This window comes from Sapajus apella, unplaced genomic scaffold (assembly GCF_009761245.1).
Source record: "Sapajus apella isolate SASKATOON/1434 unplaced genomic scaffold, GSC_monkey_1.0 scaffold35, whole genome shotgun sequence".
Lineage (NCBI taxonomy): Eukaryota > Metazoa > Chordata > Mammalia > Primates > Cebidae > Sapajus > Sapajus apella.
This window is the reverse complement of record NW_022436975.1, coordinates 6,018,327-6,038,698: the sequence shown is the minus strand read 5'-3', so window position 1 is coordinate 6,038,698 and position 20,372 is coordinate 6,018,327. Positions and strand designations below refer to the sequence as shown.

Genomic DNA, 20,372 nt, shown 5'->3' with positions numbered 1-20,372 from the left:
TTGAAAATGGTAAGACTATCTCTGGAAGTAGAAGACAGTGGAGATGATTGAGTGAGAGGGAAGGTGGGAGTCTTGACTGAATCTCTTACAGGAAGTAGTTTGGAAATCAAAAGCAAGATTTCAGTGATCGAGTGCTGGGGAGGAGCCTTGAAGGGTGAAGAGCCAGTGATGAAGTGAGCCCTGGAAGATAAGGAGGAAAATAACAGAGTGTGGGATCAGGATGGGCAGTTGTTCTCCAGAGAGGAGGAAAATCAGCTTTTCCCTCCCCTTTTTTGGTCTGGATGGAAAGAATATGCTAGAGAAAAATGGCCGTAGAAATTCATATAAAGTGGCTTTGGACTTGATAAATTAGAAAGTCATGTGAATTGTTTGGCTTGAAAAGGGGAATAAGGGTGGGACTCTGGGTAGTGCTGAGAGATGACATTTTACTGAATGCTTCCTGTTTGCCAGGTGCTACTCACCACCTTATGTGAATTTAATTTCATCTTCAATACAGCCCCTTAGTGGCAATGTGATAATTGTTCGCATTTTGCAGATAAATTAGATCAGGTTGAATTCAGGTCTGTCTGATGCCAGGTCTCTCGCATCAGCCCTTGTGGTTTGCTGCCAAGGAGAGAAGAGAAAGACTGAAAATTCCTCTGTCACTTGCTTACATATTCATCTCTTACTGAACAAAACATCTTATTCTTACTTTCTAGGGGACAGATGATTTCTGCTGAAGATTGTGAGTTTATTCAGAGGTTTGAAATGAAACGAAGTCCTGAAGAGAAGCAAGAGATGCTTCAAACTGAAGGCAGCCAGGTGATCGATAAACACTGTATAATGAACACTCGCCTGTGTCATCCAAAAGTTTAGGAAAATCTTAGTGATTATAAGTGACTTCCGGTTTTCTTGTTAATTTGGAAAAAATGTTATATTGAATATGTTTACCTTCATCCTTTTCTGCATTTCTAAATATCTTCTTAGAATATACTCCTAGAAGACAAATTTCTGGAAAAGAAATTACTGTTTCAGAGTATATTATGTTTTAAAAGTTGCTTAACTTTTTTTAAGATAATTTTTCCACTTCATATTCTTACTAGTAATGTTTGAAATACCTAATATAATTGAAAATCTTTGAATTTGCTAAGTTAAAAGGGACATCTTATCACTTTGATGACATGGGATTACATTATTTTCCTGTTGATTCATTAAATATATTTTCTTTGAAAAATTTTTTTGGGGGCATTCTATTTTTTTTAATCTATGGGGTTTTATTACCTTTTCTTATACAGTCTTTTTACATACAAAATCTATTACTCTTTGCCGCATTTATAGCAAACTTTACTATTTATCTTTGAAGTGTTGTGGGGTTTTTCATATACAGTGGTTTAAAATGTTTAGTTACATATATTGATGTTTTACCTTCTTTTGTGATACATTTATTGTAGAAAAATAAAATACTATTAAGCAAAAGAGAAAAGTTAGTCTACCTAATATTTCTCTGTTCAAGATGACTTGTTAACCCTTAGTGTATGCCTTTCTAAATGTTTTTCTGTGCATATAACGTACACACTTATTTCTACAAATGTGAACTTTTTACAAAAGGGGTGATATGTATATAGCTTTGTTTTCTTCGTTTAACTGTATGTTCTTCCCTCTCCTACTATGCCTATAAAGATGTTTCTGTGGCATTTAAAATAATTAATTATTAGTTTCCATTTATGGAAAGTTCCATTGTGTAATTTTCCGTTTAATGGATGAACCATAATGATCTAAACTAATTCTATACTGTTGCATATTTTGGCTACTTCCATTTTTTTCTGTTTTAAGATGAACATTTAGTAATCTTCTTGTAATAAATTTTAGAAATGCAATTATCTGGCCTGTAATCCCATCACTTTGGGAGGCTGAGGAGGGCAGATCACTTGAGGCCAGGAGTTTGAGACCAGCCTGGCCAACATGGTGAAACCCCATCTCTGCTAAAAATACAAAAAACAAAAAAATGAAGTGTAATTATTGATTAAACTATTTGGGCATGTGAGAGTTTTTGATATAATGAGAATGCCCTCTTGTTAGATTGTACCAGTTTGCAGATCCTGCCAGCAGTATATGGGAGGGCCCATGCTCCCCTGCTCCAGCACCCACTCGGAGTCTAGCCATTCATCTTTTGGTCATTTTGATAGGTGAAAGATGGTATCTTTTTTTTTTTTTTTTTAAAGACGAGGTTTCACCATGTTGGTCAGGCTGGTCTTGAACTCCTGACCTCAGGTGATCCACCCGCCTTGGCCTCCAAAGTGCTTGGATTACAGATGTGAGCCACCGCGCCCGGCCGAAAGATAGTATCTTAATGTAATAGTGTTATGCATTGTCAGATGGTTTTTGGCACCTTTTGTACCCGTATCAATTGATTCTATACTGTCATGTGTTGACTACATAAACATGTTTTGGTAGGTGTCGGACTGTGTATGCAGCCGTGGTCCTATAAGATTATACTACCGTGTTTTTACTGTATATTTTCTATGTTTATGTTTAGACACACAAATACTTAGCATTGTGTTACAGTTGCCTGCAGTACTCGGTACAGTTACAGACTGGGCAGGTGTGCAGCCTAGGAGCCATAGGCTCTACCATAAAGCCTAGGTATGTAGTAGGTGCTACCATCTGGGTTTAAGTACACTCTAGGATGCTCACACAACAAGGAAATTGCCTGTTGGTGAATTTCTCAGAACTATCCCCATTGTTAAGTGAGTTTCTCAGAACTAACCCCATTGTTAAAAAACATATGGCTGTATGTTTTTTATTTACTTGTCTGTGGAAGTGTTTTTAATCTTACTGATTAGTCAGATTCTTTTATGTTTTAAGTATACCAGCTTTGTGCATGCCATCATTTCCCAGATTGTTGAATTTTTAACTTGGTTTATGGGGCTCTTTGGCATATTGAAGTTGTGTAATGAAATCTAGTTCTTTCCTTTCTTTGTGATGTCTGCTGTTGGTGTCATCCTTTGAAAAAGCTTCCCGACCCCAGCTGCATGTACAATGGAGCATGCAGCTCATTCACTATTTGTTCAGTACATGCACACTGAGTCCCTGCCATGTGCCTGGTGACACTGGGGATGTGTGTTAATAAGACTTTTCCCTTAAGTTAGGAGTTAAAACAGCCCTTTTCTTTTTTTTCCATTTTAAAAAACCTGTTTCTTGTTAAGTGTGCAAAAACAGTTCTTTCTTAATTGCAGTGTCTGATGTGATGGGCCTTTTATGGGGCAGATGCCAGGAAACTTTTTATCTAAACAAAATGGCAGTATATCTGCAAAGAGTTCTGACAGAAATACCATGGGTAGCTTGTATCTTTGTTTTCTTTTTTTTTTCTTTGCTTAAAGAGGTTAAAGTGTTACTGCTTTAATGTTTTGATTAAAAAACCCAATTATTTGTTCCTGTTAACTTTTTGCATTCAGTATGGTGAGTGGACTGTCTATCCATGGAAGACGTGATTCATAGATAAGCACAAGTTCCAGGATGAATATGATTTTGATAAGGTCTCCATTTTTTTATAGCAGGACTTTTATCACATGCCCTTTTGTTACATTGGGGATTTATTGAATGAATGGGTACTGAGTGAAATGCACTTCACTTTATACATCCTTAGGGTGGAGAAGTTTTTCAAAGTATGACTCCAAACCTATTGCCGAATGATGCTGCATACTTTAAACCATGTTTTTTGAGGGTGATTTAAGGGGTTTTTATAGAGTGTTTTGATTTGCACCCTGTTTGATTTATATGCTGAGTTTAAACCTGGCCCCATAATAAGGTCCAATTCTGCTGCCTGTCAGAGGGGCCTGGTTGGCTGAAGGAGCCTCATGTACAAATTGGTCTGATTCTCACAACAATCCTGGGGAAGATGCTATTGTTGGCCCAGTTTATTGAATTATGGAGAGGCTGTCATATAGCTGATATGCTGTAGAATGGAGGCAGGGCAGGGCCTTCTGATTCCAATCTCCAGTACTCTTGTTGCTCTAGTGTTCTGTTCCCTTTAAGTGCAACAAATAAAGTACTCAAAACTGATTGTAATTTTGCTTGCCTATATAACTTCATGCTTTCGTGGGTAATCAAGAGTTATTAGTGGCTAGGTATATCTATTTAAAAATAGTAAACATTCTGAAAATTATCACTAGATATGATTACAGCTGATGTAAGTCATAGTAAGATCCTCCCATACTTCATCATAATATTTGTAAAAGGTATACGTTTTTTAGTAAAATTTATTGGTTAGTAGTATTTGAATTCTAATTTATGGAAAGAGAAACAATGTTTCACTGAATGTTGTGTTTGCAAATAAAAACAATAATATTAATTTCATTTTTTTTTTTTTTAGTGTGCTAAAACATTTATAAATCTGATGACTCATATCTCCAAAGAACAGACCGTTCAGTATATACTCACGATGGTGGATGACATGCTGCAGGTGGGTGTATCCTTTACTTAACACATTTGGTGACTTCATCTTTTCGTGTACCTCACAGTAGCAACATTTTTGGTGAGATTTCACTTAAAGCACTGGTACTCTTCTAGAGTGTGATAATATATTTTTCTCATTTATGTGGGTTGTAATTTGCTGATAGAGCTAAAGACAGAGATACCCCCACACAGGCTATTTTTGTTTTTCAGAATACCAAGTAATCAATATGTATATTTTTCTGAGATACCTGAGAGGGTTTTGTTGAATGCCAGCAAAGCTTGGTGAAGCACCTGAGGCTTTCTGGATACCCTGTGTACTTACAGCTGCTACGGCTCCTTCTTATTCAGTCAGTCACCACATTCCAGTGCTCATATGTTCTAGGCCAGTGCCAGACCCTGGAGGTTCGGTGCTTTCGTTCCTTTTGGGAACAGTTTGCTTATCATCAGAAACTCTTCCAGTTTTGTACAGTTCCTATTTTATGCATTACCATCCCTGAAGCCAATTATAGAGGACTCCTTTATTTATGTTTATATATTTTACACTAGAATATAATCTAGGCTTAGATTGTTGGTATGTAGAGCAGTTCTTATGAGCTAGGTCTTCCAGCTGCTGAGTGTTTCAAGAGACTTGAAGGAAAGAATCAGTCTGGGTGTTTAGGGAGGGTGATTCTGTTAACTTAGAAGGAAGAAAAAATTTACTGATGGCCTGCTTTTCACCAAGCACTGTGCTATTATTGGGAATACAAAGGTTGGGCAGAATGGTGCTGTCTTCCTAGGGATCATCATGTCCTTTACAGGAATCTAGTGATTTTATAATGTGAGGAATGATCAGTATCAGGCCTCTCTGAGAATGACCTTGGTTTCTCTGAGCACTTTTTCATTTAAAACAGTAAGGTTTAGAAAAAAGTGAATGTTATGATCTGCCATGGTTATGTTGGTTACTGTATGGGACTGCGCCTAGAATGAGGGAGTTGTGAGTCAGCATGCGGACCGTGGTTGCTCATATCCCCAGTGACTGTTCACATGTTCCTATCTGTAAATTAACACCATGACATGCTGGTAGCTCCCATTACATGTCAGCTGAGCACCACAGGGTTCGTTCTTGTCTCTCTTTCCCATATGCATTCCTCTTCTGTAACAGTGAGATTGTGAGTTGCCCTTATCCTCAGTGTATTTACTTGTTTGTTCTACACTATAATACACAGAAAATAGTTTCAGAGTTGTGGGCTCATGCAACTCAATCACTGAGGAAAGCAGTGTGGTGCGTCTTCAAAGAGCTAAAAACAGAACTACTATTTGACCCACCAATCCCATTGCTGGGTAGATACCCAAAGGAATATAAATGGTGCAGCCCTAAAGACACACACACATGTATGTTCATTGCAGCGCTGTTCCCATTAGCAAAGACAGAATCAATCTGAATGTTCATCAGTGGCAGATTGGATAAAGATAACGTACGTATGCTCCATGGAATACTATGCAGCCATAAAACAGAACAGGATCATGTCCTTTGCAGGAACATGGATGGAGCTGGAGGTCATTATCCTTGGTAAACTAACACAGGAACTGAAAACCAAATACCCCATGATCTCAATTATAAGTGGGAACTAAATGATGAGAACACGTGGACACAAAGAGGGGAACAACAGACACTGGGTCTACTTGAGGGTGGGGGATGGGAGAACGGAAAGGATTAGAAAAAAACAACTATTGAGTACTAGGCTTAGTACAGTACCTGGATTATGAAATAATCTGTACAACATACCCCTGACATGAGTTTACCTATATAACACACTGGCACATGGACCCCTGAACCTAAAATAAGAGTTGAAAGAAACATATACATACAAAATCCAAGCCTTTTACCTAGAGTTCAGTATTTGTTTTTAGTTTTTTTGTTTTAAACTGAGGATATGTAGTCAGAGTGTTGTGTTTAAGTTTCAGAGTGGTTATGTTATTTTTCATGAAATACTGTGAGTCATTTGTTTCTGTTGTATTCTATTTTAGTTTTTCCCTCATCCTTGTGTATTTTATTATTATTATTATTTTTATTTATTTTTTTGAGATAGGGTCTTGCTCTGTTGCCCAGGCTGGAATGCAGTGGTGCGATCTCAGCTCACTGCCACCTCCGCCTTCTGGGTTCAAGCAATTCTACTGCCTCAGCCTCCTGAGTAGCTGGCTTACATGCACCTGCCACTACGCCTGTCTCATTTTTGTGTTTTTTTTTAGTTGAGATGGGATTTCACCATGTTTGCAAAGGTGGTCTTGAACTCCCGCCTTGGCCTCCCAAAGTGCTGGCATTACAGATATGAGCCACTGTGCTCAGCCCAATATAATTTTTTTTTCTGTGAACATAGATAGGCAGACACATGTATATTTTCTTACTTCCCCCTCTTATTTCTACAAAACATTTACTAGATATGGTCTCTTATTTTTTGCTTGTTTCACTTAACCAAATATGTCAGAAGTCATTACTTGTCAGTTCATAGAGATCTCACCTCCCTGTTCTGTTTTTGACAGCTACATGGTACCCCATTAGTGAAAGTACCATAGTTTACTCAGCCTCTGATATAATAATGGATATTGTGGTTGGGTAGAAATCATGAAGCAAAGAATAACCTTGTGCAAATGTATTTTTGTGTTGTTGGGTATGTATTTCATGATAAATCCTTAGAAATGGGATTGCTGGGTAAGAGGGAACTCAATATGTAGTTTGTTAAGATATTGCCAGGTGTTTTATTTTGCATTCTCATCAGCAGTGTGTGAGTGCCTCGTTCCCTGCAACCTTCTCAACAGAGGATATTGTCAAGCTGTTACATTTTTGCCTATCAGAATGGTATCCAAGGTTGAACATCTTCAGATGATCTTAAAGGTTGCTTTTACATTTTTTCCCTGAGTTGTTTGTTCATGTCTTTGCCCATTTTATTTTTAAGAGTTCTTTATGTATTGGGCATTGTTGAGAAATGCCGAGTGTATGATAAATTATATTGTTTGCTGAGAATGATGGCAAGGAAAACCTGGCTGGCCCCCTGCCAAGTGGAAAGGTGCTTGGGGCATTCTAACATAGTAAAACAGTATATGTATATCGTACACCAGTTAAAACAAGTCTTTAAGCACGAGGTATGTGACCCTGCCCCGTGGCTCCCACTTGGAGAATACTTTTTAGTTTGTATGTGATTAGTGGTAAGCAGGCACCAGCTGCCTACCTAGTTTATCTCGGTTCTATGAGAAAACACAGAACACCTATTTGTTAATAATAATCACCTGTTCAGAGAGAATAACTACGTGGGTCAGTGTCTGCCCGAGGCCCTCAGCCCAGAATGCTGTCAGCCCCCTGAGGCTGTCAGCTCAGAAGGCTGTTGGCCCCCAAACAGTCCCACTTTGCTGTTCTGTCTGGGTGTCTGCTTCTTAATGCCTTCAGTGCCGCCTGGGTAGGGGCTCTCCACAGCCGAGCTGGTCTTGGTAGGACATATATCTCTGATATAAAGTGGAAATATTTTTTCCCTGTTTGTTATTTACCTTTTGTCTTAGCTTATAATATTTTTCACAGGGTAAAACAATTTTATTTTTATTTTTTATGTGGTCTTAATTTATCAGAATTTTTTTAAAATCTAGATTTTGAGGAATAGAAAACTTTTCCTTATACTTGAGTTTATAGTGGAATTCACCAAGGTTTTTTTGTAATACTTGTATAGTTTCATGTTTAGGTAGATGTTTGGCCTGCTTAGAGTTGATTCTTGTCTATGGTGTAAGGCGTGTGCCTAATTTTATTTCCAAATTGCCATTCAGTAATTGTAGCACCATTTGTTAAGCTGTCAGTCTTTGCCATAGTGTTGGAGATGCTGCCTTTAACATTAAACCTCCCTGTATAACTGGGTTTATTTCTGTACCTTTTATACTTTGCTTCTGGAATGCCTGTGTATTCATGTTCTAGCACCACCCAGTTTTTTTTTTGTTGTTGTTTGTTTATTTATTTATTTATTTATTTTCCCCGTAAGGGTGTGCACCGTTCCTGGAAGTACTGCAATACCAGGTCGATGCGTGGAGTGGACAGAGCAAGCTCCTATTCCATCTCCTATTTCCAAAAATCCATTTAATATATTGTCCTCGGATAGAGGACGTATCAGATATTAAACTGATAAGAACAGATACTACACTTGATCTTAGCCAAAAGGCCGAGAAGCGAGGATCTTATGACTAGTTCCCTTCGCAGTTTTTTTTTTGCCCTCAGTATTGCTTGGGTATTCTTGATTGTTGGTTTTTTTCTTGTATAAAATGAAGTGTCAGCTTATATGATCTATGAAAAAGTTTGTTGGTATTATTACCAAGTTGTGTTAAATCTGTAAGTTACTATTAAAAAAAAAAAAAAGCAAGGCCTGGCACTGGCTCAAGCTTGTACTTCTAGCACCGTAGGAGGCTGAGGTGGGAGGCTTGCTTGAAGGCAGGAGTTTGAAGCCGGCTTGGGCAACATAGTGAGACACTGTCTCTATTAAAAAAACTAGTAATAAGTTTGTAAGTTAACTTGGGGAGAAATGATGTCATTTGTCGGCAGTGGTGGATGCCTCTCCCCTTGTACTGAATTCTTCTGTGCAAGGACAAGGTATGCCTTTCTTTTTGTTAGGTATATGTCTGTGTCTTCAGGAATGTTGCAATTGTCACATAATGGTTTTGTAACATTTCTTGTTAAGTTTATGCCTTAGTATTTTATCTTACTATTACTGTTAAAAATAGCATTTCTTTTCCATTTTATCTCTGAACTTTTGTTAATGTATGTGAAAGTCATTGATCTCTGCATATTTTCTGTTTTGGTACCTTAGTGAATTCTTTTATTTGAATTACTTTTGTGATTGAATTTTCCTCTAATTTATAAAGGTACATTCTGCAAAAACAGATTATTTTACTTGTTTTTCAGTTCTTATGGGTTATAAAACAGGTGATTTTGCTTCTTTTTAAATTCTTATGGGTTATAAGAACTTGTCAGTTCTTATTTTTTGAGTGCTATTATTAAGAATAGGTGTTGTGCTCGCTTCAGCAGCACATATACTAAAATTGGAAAGAATAGGTGTTGAATTTTGTTAAAGGCTATTATTCTCCGGACGTCTACATAGATAATAGAATGACTTTTTTTCCCTCTCCTTAGGTATATAAATATAGTGAATTATAGTAATGGATTTTCTAATACTGAACCAACCTTGCATTTGAGGTTAAATCCCACTTGGTTATATGTCTTTATTTTCTTGATATGATATCAAATTCTCTTTTCTGTTATTTAGGATTTTTGCCTCAGTGTTCATATGTATTATTGGTTTATAATTTCATTTTATTTTTTTTGCTTTCTTGATTTGGTTTAGGTATTAGCGTTATACTTGCTTTATAAAAAGAATTTGGAGATTTTTCTTTATTTGCTTGTGCTTTGCAATAATTTATGTGGCATTAGGACTACAAAGGCCAAGTTTTGGTAAAGTTCCCTTGTGAATACATCTGAACCTGCTGTTTTTTGGTTTGGTAATTCTTTGATAGCTTTCTCTGTGTCTTTACAGGAGATGGTCATTTGAAGCTTTCTATCTCAAATGGTGATAATTTGGTAACCTGTATTTTCTTTGGAAATTATTATATTGAAGCTTTTACATTTATTTTCATAGAAGACTGTATGTAATCTTACTAAATGTTATGCTTCAAAATTTTTTTCTCTGTTTCCATATTATGTCGCTCATGTCATTTCTTATTTTGCATATTTGTGCTTTCTGCTTTTTTTTCTTGATTAACTAGTGTTTCTCCCCCATTTTGTTAATTTTTTTCAGTCAGGATTTTCATAATAATTGATCTACATAGCTTTTCTGTTCTCTACCTTAGTTTCTGCTTTTGGCTTTATTATATTCCTCCCTTTCTCTTTTTTATTTTTTGTTACCTTGTTTTTCTAGCATTTTGAACTGGGAATTTAATTTCCATTCTTTTATTAAGAAGAAATAAATATTGTCTGGGCATGGTGGCTCATGCTTGTAATTCCAGCATTTTGGGAGACCGAGGTGGGTGCATCGTGAGTGCAAGAGTTCGAGACCAGCCTGGCCAACATGGTGAAAATACAAATACAGTGTACTAAAAATACAAAATTAGCTGGGTATGGTGATGCACGCTTGTAATTCCAAGTACTTGGTAGGCTGAGGCAGGTGAATCACTTGAACCTGGGAATCACTTGAATTGCAAAGGAGGTTGCAGTGAGCTGAGATTGTGTCATTACACTCCAGCCTGGGCAAAAAAAAAAAAAGTATTTAAAGATATACATTTTCCTTTGATTACTACTTAAAGTATATCTCTTCGATCTGATGTGTAGTGATTTAGGATTTTCTTAATTCAGTTTCTATGTTATCTTTCACAGAGGGTTGTTTAATATTTATATATTTTAATTTTCAGGTAGAAATGCATTAAAACATTTTGTTATTGATTTCGAGCTTTATCATGTTTTAAAAACATTTCTACTTTATGGAATTTACTGATTTTTTTTTTTCTTCATTAGTATATGATCATTTTTGTAGATGTACCAGGTGTACTTGAGACGATATATTCTTTTTTATGGGGTGTAAGTTTGATTTATATTTATAAGATCTACTTTATTGATTATGTTAATAATTAGGATATAGGTTTTCTATACCTTTATGTTTTGTCTACTTCTTTTGTGGTCTGCTTTTTTTTGTACTATGAGTGGTAAGTTAAAAGTCTCCCCTTATAAATGCATTTTTTTTTTTTTTTTACTATTTTTTTCTAATATCTTTTGTAGTTTTCACTTTATAAAGGTGGATGCTGTATTTGGTGCATATATATACACATTAGTATTATATCTACAGTAAATTGTGGCATTTATCATTAAAAAGTATCCCACTTAATATATTTTGGCTTAAATTCTACTTTGATACTGGTATAGCAACTCATGGCTTCTTCTTGTTTCTACTTGTCTGCGTATCTTTCCCTGTCCGTTTTTTAAGTGAATCATTTTGTTTTAGATAAGTCTTTTGTATACAGTATAGATTTGGGTATTGCTTTGCAAGTTGAAAGCCCCCCCCCCTTTTTTTTTTTTTTAAATTAAGGCATTCACATTTATGAATATTACTAAGAAATTTGGTCTCAACTGTTATACTGTTACAATTACTGTGTGCATTACTGTTTTATTCTCCATTATGTGTTTTGTTTGCATTTTTATTAAACTTTTTGGCATTTAGGAAGTTTTCTGTTTGTTCTGTTGGTTATCTTTGTATTTATATCCCTTTAATGCCATGAATCCCCTCTTTTATTCCTTAATTATTTGGTTTATCATTTTTAATAGTATTTTTTTTTTTATTTGCAACAATGAACTTATTCTACTTTTCCTCTCTAAGTTTTTAGTGACTATTTTTTACTTTGTCAGAACATACAACATTTACATATTATCATTCTACGCTTGTTCCCACCTTTGTTTTGTTATATTAAATTTTTACCACTGGTTCTTTTGCTGACGTTTTCCCAGGGATCTCTTGATTAAGCTAGGCTGATATAGGATTTCTGGTTCACAGTTCTTTGACTTTTGAGTCTGTTCTCTGTTGAACAACTTATAATTTAGTTTTAATTTTTGAGACCGTTTTGCTCTTTTTTCATTTCTTACCTGAATTCAATCAGCTGTTTTTAAATTTTCCTTTATTAGGGACAAATTCTCAGCTGTGGTTTTGAATTTCTGAGTCAAGGTTGTATCTTATCTTTCCAGATGTTGTTTGAGGATATTTAATTCGGTTTGCATTGTTATATTATAGTTTTGTTTTGTGGTTATATTTTTGGGAGACAAATTTCATCACCTGAGATCTTTTGATTTGCATCGTTCGGTTTCTTTTTTATGGTAGTTTTGTATCTGCGTTGGGTTCTTTTGTCTACTCATGTCATGGATTTGAGTGGTGTACAAAATTCGTCATTCAGGAGTACTATTTTTTTCTCTTTTTTTTTCTTTGAGACAGGGTCTCACTTTGTTGCACAGGTTAGAGTGCAGTGGTGCCATCTCAGCTCACTGCAGCCTCCATTTCCCAAGTTCAAGCAGTTCTCATGCCTCAGCTTCCAGAGTAGTAGCTGGGATTACAGGCGTGTGCTACCACACCCAGCTAATTTTTGTATTTTTAGTAGACATGGGATTTCGCCGTGTTGGCCAGTCTAGTCTTGAACTACTGGCCTCAAGAACTCTGCCTGCCAGGCTTGGCCTTCCAGAATTCTGGGATTCAGGTGTGAGCCATTGCACCTGAGATGGAGTCTCATTCCACTGTGTAGGCTGGAGTGCAGTGGCATGATCTTGGCTCATTGCAGCCTCCATCTTCTGGGTTCAAATGAGTCTCCTGCCTGCCTCCTGAGTAGCTGGGACTACAGGCATGTGCCACCACACCTGGCTAACTTTGTTTTATTTTTAGTAGAGACAGGGTTTCACCATGTTGGTCAGGCTGATCTAGAACTCCTGACCTCAAATGATCCACCTGCCTCGGCCTCCCAAAGTGCTGTAATTACAGGTGTGAGCTACTGCCTGACTTTTTTTTTTTTTTTTCCTTTTGATACTCAGTTTGTTTTATTCTCTCTCTCTCTCCCCCCACCCTTCCTTGCTTTCTTTATTTCCTTTTTAATTGAGATGGAGTTTCACTCTTGTCTAGGCTGGAATGCAGTGGCATGATCTTGGCTCACTGCAACCTCTGCCCCCTGGACTCAAGGGATCCTCCTGCCTCAGCCTCCTGAGTAGCTGGGATTACAGGTGTGTGCAACCATACCTGGCTAATTTTTATATTTTTAGTAGAGACAGGGTTTCACCACATTGGCCAGGCTGGTCTTAAACTCCTGACCTCAGGCGATTCACCTGCCCCGGCCTCCCAAGTGGTGGGATGACAGGCATGAGCCACTGTGCCTGGCCTTTTTTTTTTTTCTTTCCCTTTTCTCTTTTCTTTTCTTTCTGTCTTTTTCTTTTTTTGAGACAAGATCTCACTCTGTCTCCCAGGCTGGAGTGCAATGGTGCCTTTGTAACTCACTGTCACCTCAAACTCTTGGGCTCAAACAGTCTTCCCACTTCAGCCGCTTGAGTAGCTGGAAATACAGGCACTCACCACCACACCTGACTAAGTTTTGAAATTTTTTATTTGTAGAGATAAGGCTCTCACTATATGCCAAGGCTGCTGGTTTCTTTAATAGATAACTTTCTTTTGGTGGGAGGTTGATTGTGTGTCCTTGGAGTTTTTTTTTTTTTTGGTCTCATTTTGTCTTGCAGAACCCTAGTTTTCCCTTTTGTTTCTTTTTCTTTTTACCACCCAATCTTTTAAAGATGCTGCTGCTGCTGCTGCTTCCCCCTCCCCCTTTCTTCTTCTTTCTTCTTTCTTTTCCTCCTCCTTCTCCCTTCTCCTCCTCCTCCCTTCTCCTCCTTCTTTCTTCTTCTTTCTTCCTCAAAAGTGATGCTTTTCCAAGAGTTCTACCTACTTCCTGTAGTCCAGGCTCTGGTCTACCATTCATCTTTTTCAGTTTCTTCACAGTTAGAATTTATTTTGTTTTCTGGTGGTGATTGTAGATCCACCTTAGCACCTCTTCATATGCCCATGTCCTTCCTTCTGCACACATTTTTCAGATGTACCTTATAATCCACAAAAGCTTGTGGTGGAGTATGACACAGCTTTGCTGGGATTTGGTGTTTCTTTTATTATGGTTAATTACTAATGTGGATTCTGTGTTTTTTTGTTATCCTGAGGGCATGGATTTTATATAGTTTTATTTGATCATTTTGTCAACCTGTATTTATGAAGGATCAGTGGAGAGATTCAGATTTAGGTAGCTGGTACTATTCTCATCCACCAGTTCAATGAACAACATATATATGCTTTTTTTTTTTTTTTTTTGAGATAGAATCTTGCTTTATTGCTGAGGCTGGAGTGCAGTGGCACAATCTGGGCTCACTACAACCTCCACCCTCCCAGGTTCAAGTGATTCTCCTGCCTCAGCTTCCCAAGTAGCTGGGACTAAAGGCACGCACCAGCATGCCCGACCAATTTTTGCATTTTCAGTAGAGATGGGGTTTCACCATGTTGGCCAGGCTGGTCTCAAACTCCTGACTCAAGTGATCTGCCTTCCTCAGCCTCCTAAAGTCCTGGGATTACAGGTGTGAGCCGATGTGCTCGGTCCAATGTATATATTCTTATTCTTTTATTTCATTTTTGTTTTCTTGAGACAGGGTCTTGCTCTGTCACTCAGGCTAAAGTGCAGTGGTGTGATCACAGCTCATGCAACCTCCACCTCCCAAGTTCAAGCTGTTCTCATGCCTCAGCCTCCAGAGTAGCAGCTGGGATTACAGGCATGTGCTACTACACCCAACTAATTCATGCAACCTCGATCTCCTGGTCTCAAGTGATGCTTGTACCTCAGTCTCTTGAGTAGCTGGGACTCTAGGCGTGTGCCACCGTACCTGGCTAATTTTTTATTTTTTGTAGAGATGGGGTTTCACCATGTTGCCCAGGCTGGTCTTGAACTCCTGGGCTCAAGCAGCCCTCCTGCTTGGCCTCTCAAAGTGCTGGGATTGCAGGTGTGAGGTATTGCACTTGGCCCTCATTATATTTTAGCAATTGATTTTGTTTGTAAAATTTTAGTTACATGGGGATGTTTACATCCATCTTTATCATTTGATTTCTTGGGCTATTTATAATAATTTTTTTCTGTTTTTTAATCCTATCATTTCATCCTTATCGGTTCTGAACAAAATGCTTTTGAACAGAATTGCTTATATTTCCTCACATGCTGAATTTTTAGCACATGATTTTGAGGATTAAATTCTTTTCTATGCCTGGGTATCAACAGTAGTTGCTAAGTGTACCTGACTGGAAGGATTTCTTTATCCTTGTTCTCTTAAAGCTTTGTAACCTGGGTGCCTCTACCAGTGAAGCAATGATGGCTCATCTGAATTTTGGGTTCCTTGATAAAATCATTATTACAACCATTTCAATTGTTACTGTAAACAATAATGACTCATTAACTAAGGAAACAGTAGGCTATTCCTCGAATAGGTAATTATTAGTATAGACCAATATTAACCAATAAAAAACCACTAAATTTAAAAGTAATTAAATGTTAATCTGAAAATAGGAATTTTTGTTTATGCGGCTATTTGTGCTTTTAAAAAGGTATTACTACTCACATACCACTGCTAAAGAAATTACTCATGCAACCAAATACCACCTGTTCCCCAGTAACCTATGGAAATAAATAAAAGTTTAAGCAGAAATAAAAAGTATTACTGCTGATATGGTGGTGTAGTAAAAAATTTTTTTTTTTTTTTTTTTTTTTTTTTTTTGAGACGGAGTTTCGCTCTAGTTACCCAGGCTGGAGTGCAATGGCGCGATCTCGGCTCACCGCAACCTCCGCCTCCCGGGTTCAGGCAATTCTCCTGCCTCAGCCTCCCGAGTAGCTGGGATTACAGGCACGCGCCACCATGCCCAGCTAATTTTTTGTATTTTTAGTAGAGACGGGGTTTCACCATGTTGACCAGGATGGTCTCGATCTCTTGACCTCGTGATCCACCCGCCTCGGCCTCCCACAGTGCTAGGATTACAGGCTTGAGCCACCGCGCCCGGCCGTAAAAATTTTTTTTAAAAAAGTATTGCTATTTTAACAGCTATAGTCATTTAATGAACCAGAAAGTGGATCTCAGCCAGTGATATGTAGAGAAAATTTAGGTGAGAGGTGAAGTTCTCATGATTGGAACTAAGAATTTCCTCTTACTCAGATTCTAGGTCCACTGCCAGTATATGCTGTTTTCTGCTGTGTTCATTTATCCCAAATTTTCTACCATGATATGCTAAGAAGTAACCTTGAACATTTGCGATTCATTTAATTCCGTTTGCCTTGCCTGTTTGTTAGTAGTTTGAGGTGCATTTTTTTTTTTTTTTGGTGCTCTTCCTGCTTCCTTCTTGGTTTTGATTTCCCTCATGTGGTAGCCAGGTGCTCACACTAGGGCGTCGGTGGTGGGTGGAGACCTGCTACATTGGGAGTATCAGGTCAGAGGTGCAGGCCGAGAAGTGTGACTTATAGTCTTATACTTTGTAATTTAAAATAATCATAATCATTAAAGGTGATTTTAATAGTAAAATATCGGTCCTTAACACCATCCCTACCCCCTGCCCTGTAATAATAATGACAGAGAGACAAATCACACGTACACACACACACCGAAAAAAGAACACAGACTGATGGGAGGTTGAGAAGTGGTGCATAATCATTACATTCTTTAGCAAAATGTGTTCTGATTGGTGATGTCATTTCTTTTCTATAGGAAAATCATCAGCGTGTTAGCATTTTCTTCGACTATGCAAGACGTAGCAAGAACACTGCGTGGCCCTACTTTCTGCCAATGTTGAATCGCCAGGATCCCTTTACTGTTCATATGGTAAATTTTGAATTGATTGAATTCTTTTCTTTTCAATTTGTTTTAAAGAGGGGGGTCTTACTATGTTGCCCAGGATGTTCTCAAACTTTTGGGCTCAAGCAATCCACCTGCCTCAGCCTCCCAAAGTGTTGAGATTACAGGTGTGAGTCACTGTACCCAGCTAGATTTTTCTTTTTAAATGTAAAGAAGAAAGGGATTTATTTTAAAATTTTTATTATTTTTTTAAAAGTGCCAGGTAGCCGGGCGCGGTGGCTCACGCCTGTAATCCCAGCACTTTGGGAGGCCGAGATGGGTGGATCACGAGGTCAAGAGATCGAGACCATCCTGGTCAACATGGTGAAACCCCGTCTCTACTAAAAATACAAAAAATTAGCTGGGCATGGTGGTGCGTGCCTGTAATCCCAGCTACTCAGGAGGCTGAGGCAGGAGAATTGCCTGAACCTAGGACGCGGAGGTTGCGATGAGCCGAGATCGCGCCATTGCACTCCAGCCTGGGCAACAAGAGCGAAACTCCAACTCTACAAAAAAAAAAAAAAAAAAAAAAAAAAGTGCCAGGTAATATTGTGATCACATTCTCATTTAGGTAAGAAAGAAACCTGGACCTTTTAGGACTTAGTAACCTGTCCGTTCCCATAGGAGTAACTACTATGACATGAGCTTTTCAGTATTGTTCAGTAGAGAAAGGACATGGGTAGTTGGAGGGAGATAGGGTTCCTATGACACAGTTGAGGTTTGGTAGACTCTAAGGAATGCATCAAAGCCTATGGAGAATTCTCACGTGTAAATAGCTCTGCAGTGTTTGTAGCGGGGTTAACCACATTTTACTATATAGAAATTAAATTTTACTTTGAAGCAGCTACTGTGTTTCATTTTTATTTTAAGTAATTACTTGATTGCTTTTCAGTATCTTAAATACACTCCTGTTTTAAACTTAGGCTATGTTTGGAAGCCCTAGTGCTGCAGAATCTTTCATGGAGTCTGAAAGCAGGGTTGAGAGAATAAATCTTTGTACAAACAAGCCTTCTCTATTCCCACTGGGGACTGGGCTATGGGGATGGGGATGGCAGGAGCTGGTTGGGGGCATGTGGTAGCTCCAGAGGCTCTTGTTTCAGTAGATGTTTTTAAAATTTTCAAATCAAGGGCCACTGGCGGTGAAACATTTTTGAGCATGTGTGTTGTCTCCCTCCCTCTTCCACATATGTGTATTCATACAGTATATTTATTTATATAGCATATTTATATGTTGTGTACATTATGAAATATCTATAAAAAGAGAAATTAAGGAGGACTGATGAAATAAACTGTATTTTAAAGAATACTTTTTATTCTTTAATAGATTTCAGTAATATATTTCCCTCTTTAAAATTGTAGAGGCTTATCTTCACTGTTTGGTTTAAATGTCCTCCTAATGTTGTAACAAAACTGACAAATACATTAAACAAATACACACTTAGGGAAAGGTTCATTATTACTGTGCAGCCAAATCCATATTAACTTCTTGATGATTTCATTTACTTTTGGCCAATCTTACACATTCTGAGGGGCAGACTCCCACTGGTTTACCATGTGCTGATAAAGAGCTTATGCCAGGAGTAAATGTCAAGTCTCTTGTTTCTTGGTCTTGTGCATGCACGGCTGGTAATATTTTCAATCCTTGGCCTCCTAACAGTAATTCTTTTAAGTCAGTTGCCTATTTTGTGTCAGTAAGATGAGTTTAAACTAGATAATGTATCTATAAATTCATTTAGCTGGGCATGTGAAAACCTTAGCATGTCACAACTCAATGAGTGACTAAAGGCACCCCGGTTAGTCCCTATGTTGTAGAATTCTAAATACACCAGAACACTTAAGTATCTGACATTCTGACCTTGGAAGTGCACCAGTCAGCGTGTATTCAAATGTAAGAATAACATGAGTCTGCTAGCACAGGAAATTATTTGGAGGTTAGCTAGGGTAGCCTTTTGTTCTCTACTAGGGTGAATTATTGCTAAATGATTTGGAGTTTTAAGACAGTGAATTGCTCTTAGTACTGATAAAATATTTATTAAATTGGTTTGTGTATGGAGAAGTAGTTTATATTGCCTATTTAATTAAAAAAATAATGGTTATATAACATGAAGAAAATGCAGAAATCTTTGAGGAGAGAGGATATTTGTTTATGTTGGGAGAGAGAACTAATACCTAGGATGTGTATTATCCCAAGAAGTGGATTTTTAAGTATTAGAACTCCCGGGGTGCTTGCATGAGTGTGGGAGAGGTTGGCCATTTGTTGTAGAGATTGCTTAGAATTCTGGCAAGTGGTTTGGTGACAGTCTGCTTCTAAGAAAGATTTTTCTGTTTTTTTTTTTTTTTTTTTTTTTTTTTTTTTTGGTGGTCATGTAATGAATTTCAATCTTACTTTTGAAACTCAAAATAATACAGGCAGTGTCAAGACATGCCTAAGCCCCAGCTAATTTTGGTTCACTTTGATGGAAATATTTAAAAATATATTTTAAATGTTTGTTTCAAAATATATTTTTTAAAATGAAATTAAACTATTTTTAGAGGAGTTGAGTGTTAAGAAATTGTGTAGCAAAATGGTTACAAATCCTTTTTTTTTTTTTTTGAGATGGAGTTTCGCTCTTGTTACCCAGGCTGGAGTGCAATGGCGCGATCTCGGCTCACTGCAACCTCCGCCTCCCGGGTTCAGGCAATTCTCCTGCCCCAGCCTCCTGAGTCGCTGGGATTACAGGCACACGCCACCATGCCCAGCTAATTTTTTGTATTTTTAGTAGAGATGGGATTTCACCATGTTGACCAGGATGGTCTCGATCTCTTGACCTCGTGATCCACCCGCCTCGGCCTCCCAAAGTGCTGGGATTACAGGCTTGAGCCACTGCGCCCGGCCTTACAAATCTTTTTTTTAAGGTATATAATGTGATTTTTTTACAAATCCTTTTTTTAAGGTACATAATGTGATTTTTTTACAAATCCTTTTTTTAAGGTACATAATGTGATTTTTAGAATTAACGTTGCATTCTAATGTATTTATTATTCGTTTTCAGGCAGCAAGAATTATTGCCAAGTTAGCAGCTTGGGGAAAAGAATTGATGGAAGGCAGTGACTTAAATTACTATTTCAATTGGATAAAAACTCAGCTGAGTTCACAGGTAAAAGAATTTTTTTAAAAGAATCTTTGAGAAGAATGTAACATCCATGTTCTTTTAAGCTTTTTATAGTAAATATGTTGAATTACAAAAATGTCTTATTAAAATAATGCCATTTTGAACTTGACAAGTAAACCAAACTACTCTTAGATACGGTAGTGTGCTTTGCTTTTTCTTTGACTGGCTTCATTTCAATCCTTTCTGTCTTTTCTGCCACTTGGGGTTTCTTATTCATGCTTTTCAGGGGTCAGGGAGTACCTTTCTTCTAGGTGGCTGCCAAGATGACAGAGGCTGGAGAATTGAAAGGACCCACACAGCTCCAAAGAGCACGCGCGTGTGTGGCTTCAATAAAGGAAAAGAAACGGTGCAGCAGGAGAGAG

The 20,372-nt window shown here is 37.7% G+C and overlaps 1 protein-coding gene and 1 non-coding gene across 4 annotated transcripts in view; one reads left to right on the top strand and one right to left on the bottom strand.

Moving 5' to 3' along the window:
• ATP6V1H (ATPase H+ transporting V1 subunit H) overlaps positions 1-20,372 on the top strand; it is a 95,809-nt gene that overhangs the window by 4,281 nt on the left and 71,156 nt on the right. For all 3 annotated transcript variants that reach the window (XM_032296082.1, XM_032296081.1, XM_032296083.1), the window contains 4 exons: positions 699-801; positions 4,352-4,441; positions 16,733-16,846; positions 19,891-19,995. In XM_032296082.1, coding sequence (XP_032151973.1) covers positions 699-801; positions 4,352-4,441; positions 16,733-16,846; positions 19,891-19,995 — 412 coding nt within the window. The remainder of the gene's footprint in view (positions 1-698; positions 802-4,351; positions 4,442-16,732; positions 16,847-19,890; positions 19,996-20,372) is intronic.
• LOC116563644 lies at positions 8,431-8,621 on the bottom strand. The gene has a single exon (XR_004274492.1). It is a non-coding gene; the product is annotated as a U2 spliceosomal RNA (small nuclear RNA).